Here is a 26,457-nt window from a genome sequence, read left to right as displayed (position 1 = left end):
CCATTTTAATTTTATATAGATTCTCACTGCTGCCATTTCCCATTTTCTCTTTTGGCTGGCAGGGTGGGACTATCCTACAGCATTTTTATCAGTCGACAAGATGCATCTGTGTTCTTCATCTCTTTCTCTCTCTCCCCTCCCAGCCTACCTCTAGAATACGTGAAACTTTCCCTTTGATAGAGCTGTCCTCACGATTATTTCAATGTGTATTAGCAAACTTTGTTTCCTAAGTACCAAAACCAAACTCAAAGATGTTGTTCTAAAAAAAAAGTAACGAAGCAAATGTATAAACTCAGAAATAATGATGGTAACAACTACAATAAAAATAGTTCAAAGGGTTCACCTTGGCCAAGATTAACAAAACCAGGGACCTCCTTAATATAAAAGCAAAATACTGCAGATGCTGGAAATCTGAAACAAAAACAAAAAGTGCTGGAAAAGCTCAGCAGGTCTGACAGCATCTGTGGAGAGAAAGACAGAGTTAACGCTTCGAGTTCGTATGACTCTTCTTTAAAACTAAAGGGGTGACACCACATTTCTACTTCTCTTTAGTTCTGAAGAAGTCATCTGGACTCAAAATGTTAACTCTGTCTTCCTCTCCACAGATGTTGTCAGACCTGCTGAGTTTTTCCAAGCAATTTTTGTTTTTGTCTGGGACCCCCTTAATCTGTACAGCTCAGCTACTCACAATCCTTACCAGCTGATCATGCAAGAATAAGGAGGTCACATACTCAACAGAAAATAATTTCTAAATAAACTAGGGGAGCAGAGGAATCTCAGGTACAGATACACACCACCAAAATAAATGACACAGCTTCATAAGGCCTCCTTATTCTTCTTACCAAAATGTACTGTCTCTCACTTGCTTTGGGGGACTGCTGCCAAACAACAGTATCTTGATCATTGGTTGTCATCCATGGGTGAGTCTAGGCAGTGAATTACAGCAGGCCAGTCAACTGTGGAAACTTGCTGCTCGCATTCACTGTTTTTCTCCCCCTAGCTTAGGAGCATGAAGGTCAAGTATAATGCACCTTCCCCATTGTAGCAGAGAACAGCTAACATGATATAGAATAAGGATCAAACCTGGGACTTCCCTGGATCACCTTTACACTGGCTAGCGCATCTACCAACTAAGCTATTAGGGGAGCTCTTTAAATAATTTACTTGAACTGCAATATTCCACATTAGAAACAGAAATGCAACAAAAGGATATAAAATTCACACCAACTTTCTATTAAACCCCAGAAAGCCTGTTGAAGGATACATCTGAAGCCAATCTTTACACACTTTCATATTTATTTAGAGTTACACATTACAAGCATACACCCCCTACCCCAATCATCAGTTTCAGTGTGCCTATTCGTTAGCATTCAAGTGAGCCACCAGTTAATGTTTACCACCTGTATACAACTAAACACAAATAATATACAATGAATGCTCTCTAATATAAAGGATATTGAACCCTTAAAGGGTGAAGGTTTTTCAAAGAATTCATGCTCATACATTGTCGCTTTTTAATTTGTGCATTAGATACTCCACGACTCTCACCATCTTTAATAGAAATGAAATTGGATCCCAAACCTAACTACTGCTTGGAACCAGAGAATTAAAAAAAAAGAGACATTAAGAAGTTATTGTTTCCTTCCATTTTTTTCCTCTTTCTGTTCCATACCTTCAATAGGTTGGCTGCAGCTACAGAAGTACTAGAATAGGAGCACAGGAACAGGGGTAGGCTATTCAGCCCGTCAAGCCTGCTCAGCCATTCAATTAGATTATGACTAATCACCTACCTCAACTCCACTCTCCCACGCTATCCCCATACCCTTTGATGTCATTATCAATTTCTGTCTTGAAATGCTCAATGATTAAGCTTCCACAGCCCTCTGGGATAGTGAATTCCAAGGATTCACCAACCTCCGAGTGAAGAAATTCCTCATCTCAGTCTTAAATGGCCAGCCCCTTATTCTGAGACTGTGTCCTCTGGTTCTAGACTCACCAGCTGGGGAAACATCCTACCTACAATCAACCCTGTCACACCTGTACAAATTTTCTAAATTTCAATGAGATCACCTCTCATTCTTCAATCTCATAAGACAATCCTGCCATCCCAGGGATTAGTCTGGTAAATCCCATTGCACACCCTCTAAGGCGCGTATATCCTTGCTTAGATAAGGAGATCAAGACTGTACACAATACTCCAGGTGTAGTCTCACCAAGGCTCTTTGCAATTGCAGCAAGACATCTTTATCCCTGTACTCAAATCCCCTAAGTCACTATAAGTCATTTAAAGCAGACTGTAAGCATACTGTGTTCCTCCTCTATCCTTGGCCCACATCATCTTCCTAGGATCTTGAAAGCACGATTGCAACAGTTCCTAGACCTCCACAACTGTTGTTTTCAATCTTTCTTCTCCTCCCAACACTATGCAAAAGAACAGCTTTAAACACCAGTATGGAGGTCAACAACTCTTATCTCTACCATTTCATATTGGGGTTTTAACAAGCTATGGGAGACAAATTCTAAATAGGAAGTTCTTATGCTCATGATTGCCTCCAAATCAAGTACAATACAACAAGCATGAAGGAGTCACCATATAACAGGCAGAATGGAGAGAAGCATGCATGTACAGCCTGACAACTATGCTCTACAGCAGAATGCAAAAGAGTATACTCACCATAATAAATTGAGCATACCTTATCCCACAGATGGTTAACAACTTCCACCCATATCTTAAATGATTAATGTTGGTAGGGCTTTGGTCATATCCCTGCAGTCTGGGAGGACAGAGCCCACTTCTTTCTACACCAACCCAGCGCAGCCCTCACTAAGAACTATTATCATCCTCACCCAGTTCAAACTAAGGTTTAAACGTTGCCTAAATTATTCTGATCCCCAATCAGGTTGTTCTCAGCACGTGCATAACTATGCCATCAACCCCACTAAGACATGTAGTCTTCCTGTAAACACTATGGTAAAACTATACAGTAGTTTCACAAAATACATGTACATTTACCAAGAAAGTTAAAAGTATCACTCCAAAACCAGTAAAAAGTCAGCATTCAAAACTACAAATAACCAAGCTGATTTCAGATAAGTCTTGAAAGATACCTACCTACAAACTCTGGAGTTCCAAAGATGTTTTTAAATTCATTCCCAAAATCCATTTCATGAGCCAAACCAAAGTCAATGAGCTTAATCCGAGGTTTGGGTGACTTTTTATCTAGCAACATAATGTTTTCAGGCTGCAGAGAAGAAAAAGGTTGTGGAAGGAATTCGAACGTCAACTTGCTTTCATTGATGAAACAAAACACAAGAAGCACGAAAGAACAATTTTTAAAAACGCATCCTGAAAGCTAGGTATTCTACATAAAACTAACTTATTTCAACATTAACAGTTTATTCAAATGTGAACAGAAGGGTTAAATAAATTGTTTATTAGCGTTAACTGACTAATGCTGTTTCTAAAAAAAAAAATGTCTGCTTTGCTACAAGTTACAATTTTATTTTTTTACAACTCTTAAAAAAGTATGCAGTTGCTATATTTATTCAGTTATAAAATCGATCTGGTTGATCGACACATGCAAAGGATGCATTGAATTTTTTCTTACAGATTTTTCCACTCATTTTTCCTGCATGAAACACTAACTGCTGTTGGGTATGGTTCTAGCAATGGTAGCAGTAGCTCTCCATTACGTCACTCAATCCACTGCCCTTACACATAAAAATCAAGTAATTTAAGTATCATCACAGTATTAGGCTATGTGGGGATGGTGGTATCAGAGTGCTGCCCAATTCAATCCTCATCTTGCATCCACATAATGCACTTTAGCATGGGTCATTGGCCAATAAAAAGTCATCCCTCCATAAGTCAGAACTGCCAAGCCAGTGCTACCACTGCTCTGACTGAAACACTCACTTGACACAGGTTAAACCTGAGCCTCGAAAGTATAGCAAAGCTTAGTGCCATACTCGACAATACATCTTTTAGTAAAATATAGTACAGGATCACACTACGTGATGAAAAGTTACAACCTGACAAACATATTCTTCTCTTTCAGATCTTTGCTAACCAAATTACAGCCTTGGTTCAAGCATGGACGAAAGAGCTGAACTCCCCAGGCGAGGTGAGGCGAGAATGACTGCCTTTGACATCAAGGCCACATTTGACAGAATGTAGCATCAAGGAGCCCTAGCAAAACTGAGTCAATGGGAATCAGGGAGAAAACCCTCCGCTGGTTGGAGTCATATCTAGCACAAAGCGACATAGTTGTGGTTGTTGAAGGTCAGTCATCTCAGCTCCAGGCTATCACTGCAAGAGTTCCTCAGGGTAGTGTCCTAGGCCAAACCATCTTCAGCTGCTTCATCAATGACCTTCCTTCCATCATAAGGTCAGAAATGGGAATGTTCGTTGATTGCATAATGTTCAGCACCATTCACGACTCCTCAGATACTGAAGCAGTTCTTGTCCAAATGCAGCAAGACCTGGACAATATCCAGGTTTGGGCTGACAAGTGGCAAGTAACATTTGCACCACACAAATGCCAGGCAATGACCATCTCCAACAAGAGAGAATCCAACCAGCGCCCCTTGATGTTCAATGGCATTACCATCACTGAATCCCCCACTATCAGCATCCTGGGGGTTACCATTGACCAGAAACTGAATTGGACTAGCCATATAAATACTGTGGATACAAGAGCAGGTCAGAGGCTAGGAATAGTTCGACAAGTAACTCACCTCCTGACTCCCCAAAGCCTGTCCACCATCTACAAGGCACAAGTCAGAAGTGATGAAAGACTCCCACTTGCCTGGATGAGTGCAGCTCCCACAACACTCAACAAGCTTGACCCCATCTATGGCAAAGGAGCCCGCTTGATTGGCAACACATCCACAAACATTCACTCCCTCCACCACCAATGCACAGTAGCAGCAGTGTGTACCATCTACAAGATGCACTGCAGAAACTCAACAGGGACCCTTCGACAGCACCTTCCAAACCATGACCACTACCATCTAGAAGGACAAGAACAGTAGATAGATGGGAACACCACCATCTGGAAGTTCCCCTCCAAGCCACTCACCATCGTGACTCGGAAATATATTGCCGTTCCTTCACCGTCTCCGAGTCAAAATCCCGGAACTCCCTTCCTAACTGTGGGTGTACCTACACCAAATGGACTGCAGCGGTTCAAGAAGGCAGCTCACCACCACCTTCTCAAAGGAACCTAGGTATGGGCAATAAATGCTGGCCCATGCAGCAAAGCTCACATCCCATGAATGAGTTAAAAAAAAATAGGAACTTAAGTTGGTGCCCATTCAGCCCCTCAAACCTGTTCTGCCATTCAATTAATCATGGCTGATCTGTACCATGTGTTGTGTACCATTTCCCTTATTGTGCAATTTCTTTTAGCTCTTCAGCATCGTGCATATCTTTTTTCATTAAATTTGCTTTGATGGAGCTTGACTTTGGTGTTTTCAACATAGTGTATTTTTGCCAAGAATAAATGTAAGTGACCTTTGATAGAGAAGGTTTGGTAGCTGCAGCAGAATTGCTCATTTCATTCTTTTAGATTGTTACTGCATACAGGTATATAGTTTCCTGGATGTTTCAAATTCACAACTGGCTGAAATGAGGCTTTATTTTCTCCCAGAGTACAAGCTTGTATTTTTATTATTCAAAAGTATTAGGTTACAGATTTCTTTTTTTACACAACCATGATTTGAAGTTAATTATTTTGCTTTTAATAACCTACTATTCAGCAATGATAACATCAAACTCTAGAACAGTACAGCTGGTACAGAATGATTACCAAATAAATGTAGTTCTCGGACGGTTAAACGGACCATTTCTTTATTTCCTTCCTCAGCAATTTGCACAGTGCAAAGCAGAAGTGGTAAAACATTCTCACTTGCACTTCCTAGATATTTGATGCTAGGATGTATCATGTGACTAGTGGAAAAACAAACATTTCCAGAGCTACAGTTCCCTATTGCTTTAGGTGATTTGGCTGCAGTTCAGAACACACACAAACAAATCTGCACAATTTCCTTTTACACACACGTGCTCTATTCTCCAGTAATCTGACTGAAAACACGCACAATAGTGCCCACTGCTCAATCATCTGCCATTATATTCTATCACCTGTGCTATTTCTACGTGTTTTCCAATGCCATTGGCAAAATTACCCACAAATTGATTGGTACCCGAAATAAAAATATTCTGACAAACTGAACAACTTACAAAATACACCTTTCAAAAGAAAATGGGACAAGAGGGGTTTAGCATGCTTGTCAAGATTGTCTGAACCTCAACTGAATTCTGATTTGTTCATACATAGATTACTTTTTAAAAATGTAAAAAATTAAAACAAACAACTGGATGCATCATGTTATTGCACTTGTGCTGTGAGGCATATTGGGCTACATGTTCGTTAGAGGCAGTTTCAGGGTGGCAGGTTCAGGTGGAAGCTCAGCCAAGTGTTCAGCTGAAGATGGGTGCTGGGGCGTAGGGGTACTGGGACAGGGATTAATTTACAAAAGAAAAATGAATAAAACTTTTAGCCTACGCACAGAAAGCAGGCGGAAGCACCTAGGGTTATGAAGGCCAGGCCATCTCTAAATCACTGTGTGTTGCAGGTTTTATTCCATAGAGAATGTGATAATCCACTCAACCCAATAAGTTCCACCATTCAAACCAACATAAATTTGCACACTTTGAAGGTTGGGCGGAAAGAGTCATGGCAGCGGAATTCTATTTTGCTATAGCATGATTAAGTCAAATTCTTTTTTTGGTAGCGTGGTTTGGAACAAAACTGAAGTCAGGGAGGAAGGTTTTATGCTGTTTAATTGCTGAATAAGGAAAGTAGGAAACCAAAATAGTCAGCAACAAAAACCGACAAAAGGCTTAAACACTCAACCAATGAAAAGGAAAGGCGATTAGCTGCTCACAACATTGACGGCCCAAGACAAAGGTAAAGACATGGAACCAGTCAATTTAATTCTATTACCGTGAAACAAGAGGATGCAATTATTAAGTTAATAATTTGCTTACCCAAGATAGGAGTTAAATTTAAAACTAAACTACTTCTAATGGAATATTGCTACAAAGATCCGATTAAAACCTAAATAAAGCCCTGTCTTCTCCCTCTTCCCCAAAAATCATCCATATGGGGATAAAACTGTATTATCAGTTACAAACCTTGCAAGTTACAATCACCTTTTACAATAGGGAGTCTATAGATGTAAAATGGAATAATTTTTAAACAAAAATATCATTAACATGCAATACTGGGATGCCAATGCTTATTGGGGGAATTCCTGGATGTTTGATTATGAAACATGTGATCACATGTCACTTGCCCACTTTGCAAATATTAAAGGTTGAGGCTCCTGTAATTCAGTATCTTTGCTTATGGTGTTGTGCCAGTAGTTATAGGTACTTAGGAACAGGAGTAGGCCATTCTGCCCATCAAGTCGGTTTGTTCTGTCATTGTTAGATCGTGGCTGCTCGGCATCACAATTACATTTATCTGCCTTTGCTCCATATTTCTTGATATCCTTCACTACCAAAAAAAGCTATCAATTGCAATCTTGAAAATTTTAATTGACTCAGCAGTCACATCCTTTTGGGAAAGTGAGTTCCAGATTTACACTACTCTTTGTGGAAGGAGTGCTTCCTGATTTCCTCCCTTGTTCTGGATTCCCCCACCAAAATAAGTAGTTTCTCTGTATCCACCTTATTTGAATCTCAAATCATTTTAAATCTCATTTAGATCACCCCTCACCTATCTGAACTGAAGGGAATATAAGCCAAGTTTATGCAGCCTGTCCCCAAAATTTAGCTTTGTAAGCCCTCATGTTATCCTGGTGAGCCTGTGTAGCACTCCTTCCAAGGTCAATATATCCTACGAGCTTCAATGTCCAAATCTGAATGCCGTATTCCAGAGAGGGTCTGACCAAGCTGTGCATTTGAAGCATAATTCCTGCATTTTGCATTCCAAACATCCTTTAGATAATTAGATTCTGTAGCTTTGCATTAACTTTTAGTAATTTGTAGCAGGGCATTTGAAAACTGGAAGGCAAGGAAATTGCATAGGTGGAAGCCACAGGTGCTAAGCTCTACTTTTCTCCTGAGTTGCTGGCAGCAGTGATCTATTGGCTTTAAGCACATTTGATCAGAAAGATATTACACAGGTAAACACATTTCAGGTTTTGCCAATAGTAATGCCACTGATATAACATTGAATCAGCCATGCAAGGGTCAAATAAATTTGCTAACGTGTTTGTTGCAAACTTTTATAAGAAATGGTCTAATCCAATTTCATACTGACTAATTAAAAAGTTACTAACCACTCATGAAGTGCAAAATTATATACATTCTTACATTTTGAAATGCTTCCAATGTGACTCATGCACTCCTGCTGGCACTATTGGAATTCTAGGTTTTATTATGAAGTATATAATTTAAAACCATGAGGTAATGATGAATCTATATAAAACCTTCAAGGCCTCATTTAGGGTATCGTATGCAGTAATGGGTTCATGCTATAGGAAGGATACTGAGTCTTTAGAGAAGGTAAAACACAGATTTATTGAAGTGCTGCCTGGTATGAGAAAATACAAATATGAAGAACCACATTAAAAAATGGAGCTTATCATATTAAAAGGTGCAGAACATGTGGCAAAAGAATTAGGCAGGGTAGATAGAAGCCAAGTTGAGGTATAAGATTTTTTGCTATAGCTCAGAGGAAATGATTTTTCCATGTACAGCAGACAGGTACAAAATGTAATTATTTAACCTTGTATCCTGCGATCAAGAACAAAGGGCTACAGATACAAGATTAAGTGCCAATGATTTAAAACAGAGCAAGAGAATCTTCTATACAAAGAATATTGCCTGACTGTACAATTCACTTTCAGAGTTTGTGTCAGAGGCAGAAACAATGAGCGGAAGTGTTCCAGATTTGCACTAAGTGAGGTAGTGGGCTGGAAAAGGAATGTTTTATCCGCCGGCCGCAATGGTGGCTTTTCACGCCATATCGTCCCAAACCTGCCTCGTTAATCATGCATTCCCGAGAAACATGGCACTTCGATGACAGGCGGCCTCCGATTTGCTCACCTTGCCGTCACCTTGCTGCTTCCTCACACCGGGCACCAGATTTAAAGTTCTTGCTCTACTACAGGGAAAGGGGCTAGTTGTTTGGTGAGTGTCTGGTAAGTGGCCAAGTTCTATTCTATCCCTAAGGTTTAAAATAGCACACAAATTGGTAGTAAAGTTAATAAAATATATAAAAAAGCAACATAAATAAATGATTAATATAATTAAGTAATTATTTAAAACACATTAACGATAGTAGGACAGGTGAGTCAAGGCTGCAGAATGTGGGAGCTCCTGGATAACAGTGTGATCCAGGGCAAACATGGCCGGAGTGTTTACAGCTTGAGGAATTTCGGCTCAGAGTCATTGAGCTGGAGGCTGAGCTGCAGACTCTGCGACACATCCGGAAGGGGGAAAGTTATCTGGATGCTTTGTATCAGGAGGCAGTCACGCCACTTAGGACAGGGTCTTCTGATTTGGTCAGTGGTCAGGGACAGGAGGATGTGACTGTGAGTGAGGCAGGTAAGGGGACCCAGAGTGCAGGAGTGTGAGCCTCTGCAATTGTCCAATAGGTTTGGGGTTCTCTCAGCTTATTCGGATGAGAGCGGGGGCTGCAGGGTGGATGAGCAAACTGGAACATAGTGGCATTAGAGGACAGTATAGTGAGGGGGATTGACACCATTCTCTGTAGCAAAGAGCAAGTGTCCAGACAGCTGTGTTTCTTGCCCAATGCCAGGGTTTGGGACATCTGCTCGACCTGGAGAGGGACTTGCAGTGGGAGGGGGAGGAGACAGTGGTCATGGTCCATGTAGGTACCAATGACATAGGCAGGATGAGGAAGGAGGCTGTGCATAGTCAGTATGAGAAGCTAGGCACCAAATTAAGAAGCAGGACCTCAAAGGAAATAATTTCTGAGTTATTACCTGAGCCACGTGCAAATTAGCATAGGACAATTAAAATTAGAGAAATGAATGCGTGGCTCAAAGACTGGTGTGGAAGAAGTGGGTTCTGGTTTGTGGGGCACTGGCACCAGTATTGGGGAAAATGGGATCTATACCGTTGGGACGGTCTACACCTGAACCATGGTTGGTGTCCTCGCAAGCCACTAACTAGGGAAGTAGAGAAGGTTTTAAACTGAATAGACGGGGTAAGGGATCAAATTTGGGAAGATGTGGTAAACCAAAGAGTAGAGACAAGGCAAGAGAGGAAGGTATTAATATGGGAAATGATAAATAGACTGTGACAGGAAGGGACAAAGAGTACAAATCTAAGAGTAAATCAGCAGATAAGGCTACAAAGGGTCATAGTTAGTGAGTGGGCAAAGATCTGGCAAAAGGAGTATAATGTGGGCAAATATGAAACTGTTCATTTTGGCAGGAAGAATAAAAAAGATTATCTAAATGGTGACAGATTGCAGAGCTCTGAGATTCAGAGGGACCTGGGTGTCCAAGTGCATGAATCACAAATGGCTAGTGTGCAGGTACAGCAAATAATTAGGAAAGCTAATAGAATGTTATCATTTATTGTGAAACTGATTTTTGGCCTTCTCGCCATATTGTCCGCTCATGCCACCAAACACACCTGCTGCCAATGGGCATGGAAAATTCTGCCCAATGTCAATATTTAAGGTTAGACTGGAGAGGTGGATGCAGGTAAAGAAATATAAAAAGTGTTTAATACTATTTGCTTACAAGGGACATAAACTCGACATGGACTGTCGGGGTGAACATAATGACCAGCTGCCTTCACTTGCTGGTAAACAAATTCTGATTCTGCTTTTCCGACCTACTTTTGACATTACACTATTAAACCCACACCCCTAAGGCCATTGGCAGTCGCAGATTAAAACTAGTTCTATAGTGTTTCAACCCCCCATATTGAAAAAAAATCCATTGCTACACCAGTGGAACTTTTTTTTTAATGCTCATTCTCATGCTGGTGACACTTCCATCATATAAGCAAGTTTGTCATTCTAAATTTTGAGCAGATTGGTGCTGTGGGCCTAAATCCATAAAAACCATGTTAAGACTGACAGAAATTTACTCTGCTTTGATTTATAGCAAGAGAAATGACTTCCATCCCATTAGTCTGTGTTGGATTTAAACCCAGATCTGAGGTGAATGCACAGCACGTTTACCAGAAATGTGTAAGCATTCCTTCAGGCATTATGTTCCTTCATTTTAAATTACATTTCCATTGAAACTATTAGTAGGCAGAGCCTGGAGGAGGGGATGAATGGGGTAAGAGGTCAGGATAAATTTCAATCATTCCTGATTTTTAAGGCTGAAAATCATCTATAGAAAAAATACCACTGATTATCATCCACCTTCTTTAGCTGATAAAACATTTTTCTGTGGAGATTTTCTCTCATTTTCATGGAAAACCACTTCCTGAAAGCTATAGCAGAAAATTCTTTCCCTTCAGTAATACTGAAAAGCAGAAGTTTGATATTTAGGCCGGAATCTTCCAGCCACAGCCTCCCGCCCCACCCTGTGGCGGGGCCTGTGAGCCATTGACATCTCCGTTCACATCGCTGGGACCGGAAGGTTCCGCAGGTGTTAAGGGCTGGGAAATTCCAGCCATAGAACTAATTTCTGTTTTATTTGGAATTCTCTTGTGTTTGCTGTTCTTCGAGGTCTTTAACTGTAAGTTAAATACACTCCTAGAAAACTGAGCCCGCCCCCCAACTTGAACCGAAATGTTTTCAATTCTACTAATTTTGTGTTAAAGGAACAAAAATGAATTTAAAACCAAAAATTGCATATAACCACAATCCTCCATTCTTCCTTGTAAATAAGTGAAATAGGGAAAGCACTATATTTCACAGGCCTTCATAATGGTCCAGTACATCTGGTTAACCAGATAAATGTGCCTATCTCACCATGCACCATTTGCTGGTACAAAAATAACTTCACCCTACATTAATATGCAAATGGAAGCTCCCTGCACAGAGCTGCAAAAGAAAAGGCTAAGTCAAGACCATGAACCACTTACTTTTAAGGGTTTTAAAACAGGAAAAACAGAGAAAGATATTTTTTTAAATATATAATTTTGCAGCTTTTGGCAACAGAAATTTTTACTGTAGAGGTTTAACAATTCATTCTCTAACATAATAACTTTACATGTCCTGACTATTGTACCTTAACACCAAGAACATTTTAATGACTATTTTGTGATTCTAATATGACTACACATAATTTCTATACTGTACACATTGTATAAAATGAAAACTTCTCAAGTGTCCTACGCTAGCGAGTTATATATAACAGAAGTTCACCAACTTCACACATTGGTTTTACCTTAAGGTCAAAATGGGCAATGCTCTTGGAATGGAGGTAGTGAACACCATTGAGAATCTGTTTGAGAAATTCTGTGGCTTCTTCTTCTGTCAAGGACTCTTTTTCAGCCAGAAAATCGAACAGCTCCCCTCCAGACACGCTGCAGTTTATTGAAGAAAAATAACTTTGATAGGATTGTTTCAAACATACTTAAAACAATTTACTCAAATATAACTCAATTTTAAAGGTCACTCAAATTAAATGCCCCATCTAAAAACATTGAAATAACACTAACTGCCTTTTTTATTCTTTCATGAGGTGTGGGCATTGCTGGCCAGGCCAGCATTTGATGCCCATCCCTAAATTCCCTTGAACGGAGTGGCTTGCTAGGCCATTTCAGAGGGCAGCTAAGAGTCAACCACATTACTGTGGGATCTGAAGCCACATGTAGGCCAGACCAGGTGAGGATTGCAGATTTCCTTCTCTAAAAGGACATTAGTGAACCAGATGGGTTTTTACAACTTTGCTGATGGTTTCATGGTCGCCATTACTGAGACTAGCTTTCAATTCCAGCTTTATTAATTGTATTCAAGTTCCACCAGCTGCCATGGTGGGGCTCGAATTCACCTGGGCCTCTGGATTACTAGTCCAGTGACATTACCACTACGCTACCATCTACACCAAATCTTCAATTCACATGTGATGTTGAAAGATTTGATAAGGCTGACAGCCAAAATGGTGGAATTTACCTCTTGTCATTTGACCTTTCAGTATTTTGGAAAGTGGTTTTTGTTTGTCTAGTTAAAACATTTAAATTGCACAAAGCCATTTTTAAAATCTCAACTTCAAAAAAGTTCTTAACAGCTTGCAGCCACCTCATGGCAATTAAGTTTTATTTACAATACATAACATACTTGCTTCACCCAAGAAAGCTGAAGAATGTAAAAGTATGCCTGGGCAGTGTTCAAAAGTTAAGTAAATTATTAGCAAAGTTATAAAAACAGCATCTCTGTGATATTGCACAGAGATTCCAATCAGCAGCAGAACCAAACTGGGAGCATAGTCTAAGACACAAACTGAAATTGTTTACAAGTTGTGCTAAACGGAAAATGTTCTGTCTGGGGGGAAAATTAACCAGTGGAATTCCGCAGGGATTTGTTCTGGGGCTCCCATTTACAATATCTGCAAATTATATGGGGCAAGGTATCTGTAGTAGTTTAATATAAATTTGATAACACAATACTCTGTGGCTCAGTAAGGAGCACAAATAAAGCCATTTATTTTCTCAGATAGACAGACTGATTATTTACATGCGCTGAGATAGATAAATATGTTTTAAAGTGAATAAACGTCAGGTAATACCATACATATAACAGTAGACAAAGAATCAGTGGCAAAAGTTTAAAACGGAAATGCATTGGAAGTGATTATTGATTACAGAGTACTCAACCATGGTAAAACAGTTATTATTAGGTATTGGAGCGTAACTGGACAGGCAGCATTGATCATGTCAGTATAAATTATATAGACATGGGGAGGCCAATTCTGAGGTATGATAACAGCTTTTGTCACAAAAAATGAAGTAGATGAATTGGAAAGAGTTTACCGAAGATAAATTCTAGGTTAAGGGTTCTAAAGTTATGAAGAAATGCTCAAGCATTTTCATCAGGCAAAAGACTGAGGACAGAAATGCTATAAGTCTGCAAGATAATTCAAAGTTAGCTTGCTAGCAATTGCCACCTTTAAAAATGGTTGGTATCTGTTGAGGTGGGATTGAAGGTTATAGGCATATTAAGCACATGGTTTCATTTATTTTTGACCAAGGGGGAGGAACTTAGCATTCCTTAACATGCAGTGTCAGATGAAGTCCATAAGAGAATAAATCAAAAAATGGTCCCTGGATACAATGAATTGATTGATTGAATGCGGTTTTCTCACTGAATTTTCTGAGGCTCTTATGAAGCTTTGAAATCTATTACAGTTAACGGTTTTGATTAACTGCAAATTTACCTTTACATCTCTTTTTACAACAGCTTAATTTCTAAGGAAAGAACAGGATATCATCAGGCTAGTAGTCTAATTCTCAGTTTACCTATTCATGCTGGGAACTAGTACAGCACTTTAGAGTTCAATGCTATGGTAAAAAAACTAATTATCATATTTACAGAGAATAACTGCGACAATGAGCTTGTAGTGTTCTGAAGCACGTCTTTCAAATTAAATAATCTGCTTTATCTAGATTTGTTGTTTTTATTCGTGTCTGTTTATTATTATTTATGCAAAATTATCTTCTCTTCAATGACACGTAATTAAGTTGTTATGCATGCTTGGATGACTTAACTGTGCCAATGAAATACTGACCAATGTGGTTCGACATTTAGATCTCCTCTTAGTCCTATATACAATTCTCTAGGACAAAGCATATCAACAGCTGGAAACAGAAAACAAAATGGCTTCTGAATTTGTACTGTGCTCTGGTGTGTTCATTTTCTCCTGATTAATTCCAATATATTGCAATACTCTGCAAACTATATATGGTTTAGTAGAGGAATGAGCACTTCGCAGTACTGAATAAAAGCAGTGGAATGACACCGTGCATCTCAAGGACACGGAATGTTAAATAAGGTTCAGCCTTCATTATGATTAAATAGAAAAATTAAGTTCTCTATCAGGAAACAGATTTATTTCAGTTGTTTATAACCCATTTCCTTTAAATGCTTAAAAAAGGAAATTGGTGCAGGCAGATGCTCACTTACTCACAATGCAGGCTAAGTACTATCAAATATTGTTGATTCCTTTTGTAGTTCCAAGATAATTTTATTTACAATGGTTTCTGAAGGAGATTATGCACATGTTCCACTGAAAGAGTAGGTGCACAGGAAACTGTGTTCAGAATGTTTATGGGTGTCTTACAAAGTGATCTTAAGCCAAATGAAATACTGCTATACTATTATTTGAAATATCACAACTGATTTAATGTGCATCATAAAATCATGCATCACAAAAAGTGCAGCCAATGCTTCAACTTTACTGTCCTTCGTTCTCATGAGGTAAAGTAACAGGTTCCTTCATTACGCACCCAAGCTGTGCCACCACCTGCGCATTTTACATCAATTAGCTCGGATGAATTACGATCCACATTGCTTTCAGCAAGTATACTTGTCCACTTGAATGAGAAATGATTTTTCAGCACACTTCCACATCAAGCGTAAAGCAACTTAAATATGCAAATATTTACTTACAGTTCAAGAATAAGGATCACATCAGTTTTGTTCTCATAAACATCACGCAGTGTTATGATATTGGGGTGCTGAATCTCCTTTAAGATGTTGACTTCTCTTTCAATGTCTTCACGGCTCACTCCACGGCGGCTTGACTTTGAGCGGCGCTTTTTGATAAATTTTGCTGCGAACCCCATTCCAGAACTTTTTTCTGTGCATTTTTTTACTATTGCAAATTGCCCACTGGAAATAAAAGTCAGTTATAATGTCAATATACCTAATATAGTCTGAACTACAAACACTGTACAGCAAACACATTAGCTGACAAAAAAAATGAAGGCAATGAATAATACTGCAAAAGCAGTAGGATTTTAAATTTGTTATATGAGATGGTCTGATTTTTGGGTCTTCCCTGCCTCCCTGCAGATCTTCAGTACAAAAAAACCACAGAATTCTTTCCTTATAACCCCAGTATTTGAGTATAGTAGATGGGTAAGCAGGCTATTTTTAAACCCACAACACCGGCATAAACCAGGACTTAATATTACAGCAATAAAGCTACATAAGTGTATTTGAATATGTATAAGCAACTTTAACCCTGTAAAATATGTAAAAAGTCTTTTTTAAATTTTCTCATCTCATTGATTTTCCCATTATATAGAGAGAATGCAGAGGGGCAAAGTTCAAATAAATGTGATCTACCCGTTCCTTTATCTTATTATCTCCATCTCTTAGATCCCACCACTCATTTTCAAGGTGAAACAATTTTGTAAAGACTGGAAGCTTATTTTAAAGCAAGTCATGTCAGAACTATGACGCAATCCTTCAATGAACAATCCTGGAGGATCAGCTTTCTCATCCACAGAGCTTGGAATGCAATTTCACTCAGCTGAGACAACTTTTGTATAATGCGGAAAGGGTTAAAACACATTTTACACAATCAACGTTTCGTAGTGACTGCAAGTTTCAAATGGGATAGAAACAAAAAAGGAAAATACTGCAGGTGGTGGAAATCAATGCCAAAAACACTCAGCAGGTCAGGTAGCACCCACGAAAAAAAGCAACCAATTTGAAATTTTGGGTATGGACCCTTTGTGGAAATGGGAAGATATCACTGATAAAGTCAGTTAACAAGGAATAGAACAAAAGTAAGTAGGGAAGGTGGAAATATAGCACACAAACAGATAGGAAAGGAAACAGAATGACTTGTAGCAAAAACAAAAATTGCTGGAAAAGCTCAGCGGGTCTGACAGCATCTGTGGAGAGAAAGACAGAGTTCTTCAGAACTAAAGTAGAAACGTGGTGAAATATATACTGTTTAAGGGGAGTGGGACAGATGAAGCCGGATAAAAGGCCAGTGATCGGTGGAAGCAATGGAGAGATTGCAAAAGATGTCATAAACAAAAGGTTGAAGGGGCGTTGATGGCGGTGATACTGGATAAAGGAGGTGCTAATGGTGACAACAAGAGTAGAAAGCAGAATGAGCAAATGACAGATGGCCCTCGTGGGGGTGGGGGCGGTGTGAGTAAAAAGATCAAAATAGGCTAAAAGGTGGGTATAAAACAACGAATGGAAATAAATTTTAAAAATAATAATAGAAATAGGTGGGTAAAAAATATATATATAAAAGCTTAAAAATAAATATTGAAAAAAGGGGATCAAAAAGGAGTGAGGATGGAGGAGAGAGTTCATGATCTAAAGTTGTTGAACTCAATGTTAAGTCCGGAAGGCTTTAAAGTGCCTAGTCGGAAGATGAGGTGCTGTTCCTCCAGTTTGCGTTGAGCTTCACTGGAACATCGCAGCAGGCCAAGGACAGACATGTGGGCATGAGAGCAGGGTGGAGTGTTGAAATGGCAAGCGACAGGGAGGTCTGGGTCATGCTCGCAGGCAAAAATATTGTGGAATGACTTTCGAAGTGCTTAAGTCAAAAATAGAAGATGGTTAAATGGCTGAAGTGATAATAGCATGAGACAACACGAGGCATTATTTTATAAATAAAGGATACATACAAGACATAGAATGTGCGAATAGTTAAAAAAGGTGGGGAATAGACAGAAAGATGAACATGAAAAATTGAAAATAAAGCAGGCTTCAGCTGCCTAGAAACCAAGGAATTACTCAAGCCAAAAAGAGCAAGTCCATCCAGTTCCCCTTCTACCATCTTGGTAGTCACATGATACAAGAATATTGGCATTGTTCACTAATCATGGGAGTCAATCCCTATCAATTGGTCCACAACAAAACCAGAAATGACATATGGAAAACCCAAATGGTGGAACTTATCACATATCCTGCCTCCAATTACACATATGCCGCTATCCCAAAAATGCTACTGTCTGAAAGAAATCTAATTTGCATTTGAGTGAATCGATACTAACTGCTTCCAGTGTCTCCCTAGGAAGTCTGTTCCACCACAACCTTGTTTCCATAGATGAGTTCTGAATTTATTCTGCCTTGAAGCACAGGCAGCACCTTCAGATTCTACTGTTCTGAACAAGGTGAAATAAGCTACCATGAAGCCTGGTAGAAAAAAATGCTAATCGGCACCAAGGGTTCAGACCTGCTCACCAAGGTGGTGCTCCAACAGAGTATCCCTACCCCAAGCATTCATCTCTTTCCCCCACCTACCAGAACGCTGCCATGCATTTCACACTGGCATCCCACAGTCAATACATCTTGTCAATACGTCCCTAAATATGTTTGCAAAATTAAAGCCTTTGGAGATTAAAGGGGAAAGTGGCAGCATCAATACAAAATTGGCGAAGGGACAGAAAAAAGAGTACACTACTGTTTTACAGACAGGAATGTGAGAATCTTGAAAATCTGCCACTTCAGATTCTCCTACCAACTAACAAGGACTAAATTAAATGACATGATTATTGATTGTAGGTTAAAGGCTTTATTCCGTAATTTGTTATAAGAAGAATGAAAAATCTTGAATGTAATTTGCTTTTAACCCCATTGTGAAACGCTCTGGGTAGACATGGCTGAAAGATAGGGTGGTGAAAAACCAAGGGCCTTCCTTGAGCAAATTTGAAGGGTAGTCATCAGCAGAACTCTTGGCAGGATAAGGCAGCAGTGTCTGAGACACAAGACTAACGAAATTAGTGGAATTCTATAGATCAAGATAAGACACAATGGGAAGATTGATTTTTTTTTCCCCAGACAAGCTAGTTAATTACCAAAGATACCATACATCAGTTGAGCAAGGCTGTGCCAATGGTATGATAACAAACTAACAGTGGTCCAGGAGTGAAAAAAACAGAAGATAATGACCTGGCCTGAGCAGGCTACAGCCTTGGATAGGCGGCATCCTTGTGAAATGGACAATGGAAATCGGGTTTAAGTCAACTCACCAAGGCTCCTTCGACAGCGCCTTTCAAATCCATGACCTCTACCACAGAAGGACAAGGGTAGGAGATGCATAGGAACACCACCACCTGCAAGTTTCTCTCCAAGCCACACACCACCCTGATTTAGAACTATATCGCAGTTCCTTCACTGTCACTGGATCAAAATCCTGCAACTTCCTAATATATACCCACATCACATAGACTGCAATGGTTCAAGGCAGCAGCTCACCACCTTATTCTCAAGGATGATTAGGGATGGACAACAAATGCTGGCCTAGCCAGCGACAACAACGAAAGAATAAATAAAATGATTGAACTCCACAGGTTCTGAAGTATAGAGAAAATATAAGAAGGGATCTCAACAACAAAAGCTTGACATTTATATAGCAACTAATGTAATTAAACATCACAAGGCACTCCAGAGGCATTATAAAACAAAATATGACACGGAGTCACATACGAGATATTAAGGCAGATGACTAAAAGCTTGGTCAAGAGGTAGGTTTTAAGGAATTACTGAATAGAAGAAAGTGAGGGTAGAGAGGTGGAGGGGTGTAGGGAGGCTACTCCCGTGCTTGGGGCCTAGGCAAAGAAAGGCATGGTCAACAATGCTGGAGTGATTAATATCAGGCATGTTCAAGAGGTCAGGGTTAGAAGGGCACAGACTTTAAGGGCTGCAGGAGATCTTTAACTTTTTAAAAAATTTGCTCATAGGATGTGGGCGTCGCTGGCTGGATTAGCATTTACTGCCCATCCCTAATTGCCCTAGAGGTGGTGGTGGTGAGCCTCCTTCTTGAGCCACTGCAGTCCATGTAGTATAGGTTTACCCACAGTGCTGTTAGGAAGGGGTTCCAGGATTTTGACCCAGTGACAGTGAAGGAACGGCGATGTATTTCTAAGTCAGGATAGTGTGCGACTTGGAGGGGAACTTGTAGGTGGTGGCGTTCCCATACAGCTACTGTCTTTGTCTTTCTAGATTGTAGAAGTTGCAGGCTTGGAAAGTGCTGTCAAAGGAGCCTTAGTGAGTTGTTGCAGTGCATCTTGTAGGTGGCACACACTGCTGCCACTGTGCAATGGTGGTGGAGGGGGTGCCAATCAAATGGGCTGCTTTGTCCTAGATGGTGTCAAGCTTCTTGAGTGTTGTTGGAGCTGCACTCATCCAGGCAAGTGGAGAGTATTCCATCACACTCCTGATTTGCGCCTTGTAGATGGTGGACAGGCTTTGGGGAGCCAGGAGGTGAGTTACTCACCACCGATACCTAGTCTTTGTCCTGCTCTTGTAGCCATAGTATTTATATGGCTAATCCAGTTCAGTTTCTTGACAATGGTAACCCCAGGATGCTGATAGTGGAGGATTCAGTGATGGTAATACCATTGAATGTCAAGGGGAGATGATTAGATTCTCTCTTGTCGGAGATGGTCATTGCCTAGCAATTGCATGGCTCAATTATAGAGATAGAGATAGTCAAGACCATAGATGGATTTGAAAACAAGGATAAGAATTTTAGAATTGAAGTGTTGTTCAACCAGGAGCCTGAGATGTGTAGAAGCTTCGGTCAGGGGCTTGGGACTATCCAACAGATGAACCCAAGGAACGAATGGGCTGGCAGAGGACCCACACGTCACACTGACGAAGAGAGAAGCCGGCAGCACAGACTGGCAGGGTTAGTTACATGGAGATCACAGCTTTTACTCAGGACATATGGGTAATATAACTCATGATAGCGCTTTGTTAACTACTGCTTATATGCTGTATCATGCCAGGTCTTACTTGTACTGAATAAAGAAATAATCACTGATTCAACATGATCCATATTGATGACATTCAGTACTTAATAGTGTAAGGGTCAATTGGCCAAAATCCCAAAATTCTAATGGGACGGATATACACAGTGGTGTTACCCAGGAGGTCAGTTTTGGGGCCACTGCACTTTTTGATACATATTAATAACCTGGACTTGGGTATCCAGGGCTTAATTTCTGAGTTTTGTATCATCTGCATACTTAGAAATGTAGCAAAAAATGAGGAGGATAACAGATGTTAGGAGAACAGAGAGACTGGTGAAATGGGCAGACACACGAGAGGTTAAATTTAAAAGGACAAAAATATGCAGTGATACATTTTTTGTAGAAAGAATGAGGTGAGGTAATTTGAATTAAATGGTACACTTAGAGGGTGCAGGAATACAAAGCCAGGGGACATATGTACACAAATCTCTAAAATGTGGCAGGAGTTGAAAAGGCTGTTAAAAAATATGGGATTCTTAGCTTTATTATTAGAGGCGTTATTATTAGTGGCACAGAGTACAAAAGCAAGGAAGTCATGCAAAACCTTCATAAAATACTGGTTAGGCATCAATTGGGGTCTTTTGTTCAATTCTGGGCACCACACATTAGGAAAGATGTCAAGGCCCTGAGAAAGATGCAGAAGGGATTTATTAGAATGGTACCAGGGATGAGGGACTTCAGTTCTGTGGAGAGACTGAAGCAGCTGAGGTTGTTCTTAGAGCACCAGTTAATAGGAGGGTTGATGGATGTATTCAAAATCATGAATGGTTTTAATAGATTAAATAAGGAGAAACTGTTTCCAATGGCAGAAGGGCCGGTAACCAGAGGACACCGATTTAAGGTTGTTAGCAAAAGAACCAGAGTGTGCTAAGAAAGGTAAAATGGTTTCAGTCTCATTTAGGTTGTTTGTGAACCTTGATGTCTGGGAGTCTAGATAAAAGGTCAGGTTTTTTGGGTTTGTATGTATGTATACATTTTTAATGAGGTTTTACAACCCCTGAAGTTAAAGAGATAGGTTAAAAGTTTAGTGATTCTGATAAAAACAAGTAGAAAAACTTTATAGTTGCCTAATGACAGTGGTCAAGTGACACAGACACAGAGAAAAGATAGGGGAAAAAAAGGAGAGTTCCGTGTATGTCAGAAAGAGACGATGGCGGGAATTTTAAGCTCTCTGATAAGAAAAACTACAAGGCTATTGGGACAGTAGTTAACTGAATAATCAGTTATAGGACTCAGCAAAGTGATCAGTTTAACAGAGGTGCTACTGGAAGACTGAGTTTAGGGAACTCATTTTGTTCACTCTGTAGCTGAAGAAACCGAGTTTAGCGTGTGATTTTTTGGGCGTCGCGGAGAGGGATAAGAGTTGGGTGAGAAGCATCAAGTGAATGCTCAGGAATTCACTGGAGGAAAACTGTTTGCAGCTGAGCCAGTCCCAAGCAAGAAGTCTGTGTGTCAAACTAGTGGTAACTCATTTGTAAAGATATTGTTGGCATAAAGGAACAGTGTGAATTTGAAGTGTCATCTTGTGTTTGTATTGAGATCTTTCTAACCTTTTTGTCTGGTATAATGGTGCTTATTTTGCTCGTTTAATAAATGTTTTATTCCATGTTGAAAGTTCATCAGCAGGCACCTGTAGATTTGTTCCGTAACTTTCCGCCACGGTTTCTAAAAGAAAGTTAGGATCCATTCAGCCAGGTTTCACTCTGGGATCTTAAATCTCTCCTCTACATTGGAGAGACCAAACGCAGACTGGGTAACCGCTTTGCGGAACACCTTCGGTCTGTCTGGAAGCATGAGCCAGACCTCCCTGTCGCTTGCCATTTCAACACACCACCCTGCTCTCATGTCCACATGTCTGTCCTTGGCCTGCTGCAATGTTCCAGTGAAGCTCAACACAAACTAGAGGAACAGCACCTCATCTTCTGACTAGGCACTTTACAGCCTTCCGGACTTTACATCGAGTTCAACAACTTCAGATCATGAACTCTCCTCCATCCCCATCCCTTTCCGATCCCCCTTTTTCCAATAATTTTTTAAATATATTTTTCTTTTCCCACCTATTTTTAAATTTATTTCGATCTTTCATTTTATCTCCACCTTTTAGCCCATTTCGATCCCTTCTCCCCACCCTACCTCCACTAGGGCTATCTGTCACTTGCTTGTCCTGCTTTCTACCCTTAATGTCACCATTAGCACATTCCTTAGTTAATATCACCACTGGCAACACCCCTTTGTCCTTTTGTCTATGACATCTTTGGCAATCTCTTTTTTGCCTCCACCTATCACTGGCTCTCTATCCAGCTCTACCTGTCCCACCCTCCTTCAACCAGCTTATATTTCACCTCATTCCTATATTTCCTTAATTCTGATGAAGAGTCATATGGACTCGAAACGTTAACTGTATTCCTCTCTGCAGTTGCTGTCAGACCTGCTGAGTTTTTCCAGCTATTTTTGTTTTTGTTTCAGATTTCCAGCATCTGCAGTATTTTGCTTTTATTTCACTCTGGGATCTGACTTGTCCAGTATTAACATCAGCTGGGATCGTAACAACAGTAAATTGTCGTGATTCAAATGCACTGCCTGAAAGGGTGGCTAAAACAGATTCAAAAGTAACATTTAAAAGAGAAGTAGATAAGTACATGGACAGAAAAAAAAGTGCCTTGGAGAAAGAGCAGTAGAGTGGGATTAACTGGGAAACTCCGCCAAGGAGCCAGCACAAACACGAAGGCTGAATGTTCTCCTTCTGTGCTATATCATGCAATGATTTCCACAAAACTGCAAGTGGAAGCCATCATTTAGGTCTAGAATGGTGAAAACCGATATTAAGTAGAAAGGACTGCAAAGTGCCTAGTAGAAAGACAAGTTCCTTGATTTTATGCTGAGCTTCATTATCTTTGTCCCTCTACACTGTTCCAAAAAGGGCAGAGAATTGATGACATGGAAAGCAAGGGGAGCTTAGGCTCATACTTGTGGACAAAACAGGATTATTTTGAAAAGCAGTCAACTAATCTGTGTGTAGTCATCCTGATTTGGAAGAGGCCATACAATCAGCTGCAAATGCTTTATCTTAGATTGCAGGAAGCAACATGTAAATTGTTGCCTCACTCAGAAGTGTGTTTGAGTCATGGACAGTGACGTATGAAGGGGTAAATAGGTAGGTATTGCATCACCTATGCTTGCATGCAACTGCGTCATGGGGAATGAGGTAGGGCAGGTGGTGAAAGAGTGAACCAGGATGTCAAGGAATAAATAGTCCCTTTGGAAAATGGAAAGGAGAAGGCAGGGGAAGATGTGTTTGATAGTAGGATTGTGTTGGAGGTGACAAAGGATGAAATACTGACAGAGGGTTGGCTATTATCTACTCTACCTGCACTGTTGAAAATTAAGAACACACATGATAAGCAATGAATGCATTGCACAAACTGTTGAATTAAATATAAGAAAATTAGTGGAACTCTTAAATCCTTACTCTAAATCATACATAAGCTGTGTTCACATTAGAAGTCTGGCAGGTGAGTATGAACTATGTATGCTATCCATATTGATTCTGAACTTATATGTAGTGGATGGGTCTCCATGTATTGCACAGGTAAAGTTTAATTTGATTGGTGAGTTTGTACTAAAGTACTATAAATATACAAATCACGTTAAGAAAGGGGCTGTTTCCATCGGGTTCTCCCCCTCACTGCATGCCATCACTGGCCATCGTTCATTACTGGTAGCAATCTATGCTTAGCACAAGAGCTCAATATAAAACTATTAGACTGGCTGCCAAAACACTTTTTATTACTTTAATTGAGATTTAATACTTCAAGATACCTAGAACAAGCCAGTAAAACTACTACGCCTAAGCAACCTGCTGAGCGATTGAACACCAATTTTGAGTCCGCCATTGCCATCTAAGTGGATGTGTGCCAAATAAGCGTTTCTTCCCTACAACAATGACTACACTTCAAAAAAAAGTACTTTATTGGCTGTAAAGCACTTTCAAGTATCATCCGGTGGTAGTGAAAAGAGCAAAATAAATGCAAGGCTTTCTTTTCTTTGTGCTGATAACAGCAATGTTGGGAGCGGAGCTTTGATTATTAGTTGTTCACAAAAATCCCAGCAAATTTTGATGTGGCATAGTAATGGCATTACTCAGACATGCCATAGCTTTCTCGGATTTCTGCACCATATGCTGATGATGTGGTTGTCTTCAGAAAATTCAGGCCTTTATAATAAATAAAGAATTTAGGAGAAAATTAACTTATTTTATAATGTGTGTATAATGGTATAGGTATAAGCAAGTCATTACTTGGCTGATCATTTTAAACATAACATTGAGTATTCACCTATCAACAGACAATTTGCGTGTCTAATCTTTCGTATCTGGGAAAAACATGCCAATTTTCAAAATAACCCCAAGTCACATGATAAAGATAACACATTTTTTTAAAGCCTGTCGGGTGAAACGTTTAGAGCTTGCAAGGATGGTGTTTGACTCAGAGGTACCTTATCAAATGAGAAGAAAAACAAAATAAGAAATTAAAACAAAGTAGTAATGGAAATGTGCATGCACATCTGAATAGGGGAAAGACTTATTCCGGTAAAGACCCTATGGCAGAAGCTTCAAGAGTCTTTTACTTGTGATGTTGATGTGTTTTCATTTATCTGTTTTCTGAACTTTAAATGTAAGCAAGAACTCTCTGGTGATGCCTGACTGTGTTTGAATAGAGCAGAAATAAAAGAAGAAACAGGCTTGCTATTGAAATTAAACATCATAACACACATCCTCTCTAATATAGGAAAACATGTCCCACTTCATCTCTACTGCACCAGAGATCAATCCATTGCAGAAATAATTACATACACCATGCAACCATTAATAGTTGCTTTCACCCTGAGGTGGCAGCTAATAATGTCATCTGGTGCAAATTTCCTTCAAAACTTAATAATATGACAAATTGGGTACTGGGTTTATTGCAGTACGAGTCAGAAAGAATTACGTACCAATATTGTACCGATTAAATGATGAAATCAATTTTCCAGTAAGGCAAGCAAAACATACAGATGGGTTAGAAATGAGTTCAGAGAAGAGTGACCAGGGTGACCATAGCTTTGGGGAACTAAGTTATGAAGAAAATGGCTTCAGCAAAAAAAAAAACAATTAAAAAAAAAAATCGCTGGAGAAAAGACTGGGTAGGAGAGAAAAGAGGGAAGGGACACAATATATAGGAGATTGAAATAACCAAATTATTTTGGATAATAAGCAAGGGCTACAGTATGTAAATAAGCTTAGCCCCCACCAAGTCAGACATGAGGACCCCAAGTTTCATGTCTCTGTGTCAGAACAGAGCTGGGGGAATTTAAAAATAGCAGATGGGGTTATATTCCAGGATTCCCACCCGCATTCCCAGCTAGTGGGGTTTTTATGGCCCCGGAGCATGTAGCAAACCCCTACTCAGCAATCACGTCCTGGCATACTCCATTGAGGGATTATGCATTTTGGACCTCTGCGATTTTCATGGAGTCAGTCCCGTTTTGGTAGGTGTGGTTCACGGCGCCTCAGGAGATATCATGAACCACAGGGGAGCCCAAGTCTCAAACAGGGAACCAAACGAAAACGGTCACCTGCTCCTGGAAGCCTTCCATTGATAGGCTTCCAAATGCAAAAGAAAATGTTATTTAAGTTTCAATAGCTAGATGCTGTATTCTAAGTTAAATGCGTTTTTACTGCA

The 26,457-nt window shown here is 39.9% G+C and overlaps 1 protein-coding gene across 3 annotated transcripts in view; it reads right to left on the bottom strand.

The window, feature by feature from the left end:
- Positions 1-26,457, bottom strand: part of dapk1 (death-associated protein kinase 1) — a 228,556-nt gene that overhangs the window by 108,607 nt on the left and 93,492 nt on the right. For all 3 annotated transcript variants that reach the window (XM_078568201.1, XM_078568218.1, XM_078568209.1), the window contains exons 3-5: positions 15,618-15,839; positions 12,397-12,535; positions 3,113-3,242 (exon numbers count right to left, since the gene is read on the bottom strand). In XM_078568201.1, the coding sequence (XP_078424327.1) occupies positions 3,113-3,242; positions 12,397-12,535; positions 15,618-15,839 (491 nt within the window). The remainder of the gene's footprint in view (positions 1-3,112; positions 3,243-12,396; positions 12,536-15,617; positions 15,840-26,457) is intronic.

This window comes from Cetorhinus maximus, chromosome 2 (assembly GCF_964194155.1).
Source record: "Cetorhinus maximus chromosome 2, sCetMax3.hap1.1, whole genome shotgun sequence".
NCBI classification, from domain to species: Eukaryota; Metazoa; Chordata; class Chondrichthyes; order Lamniformes; family Cetorhinidae; genus Cetorhinus; species Cetorhinus maximus.
Note: the sequence above shows the minus strand (reverse complement) of the source record. Positions and strands in the feature narration are given on the sequence as shown.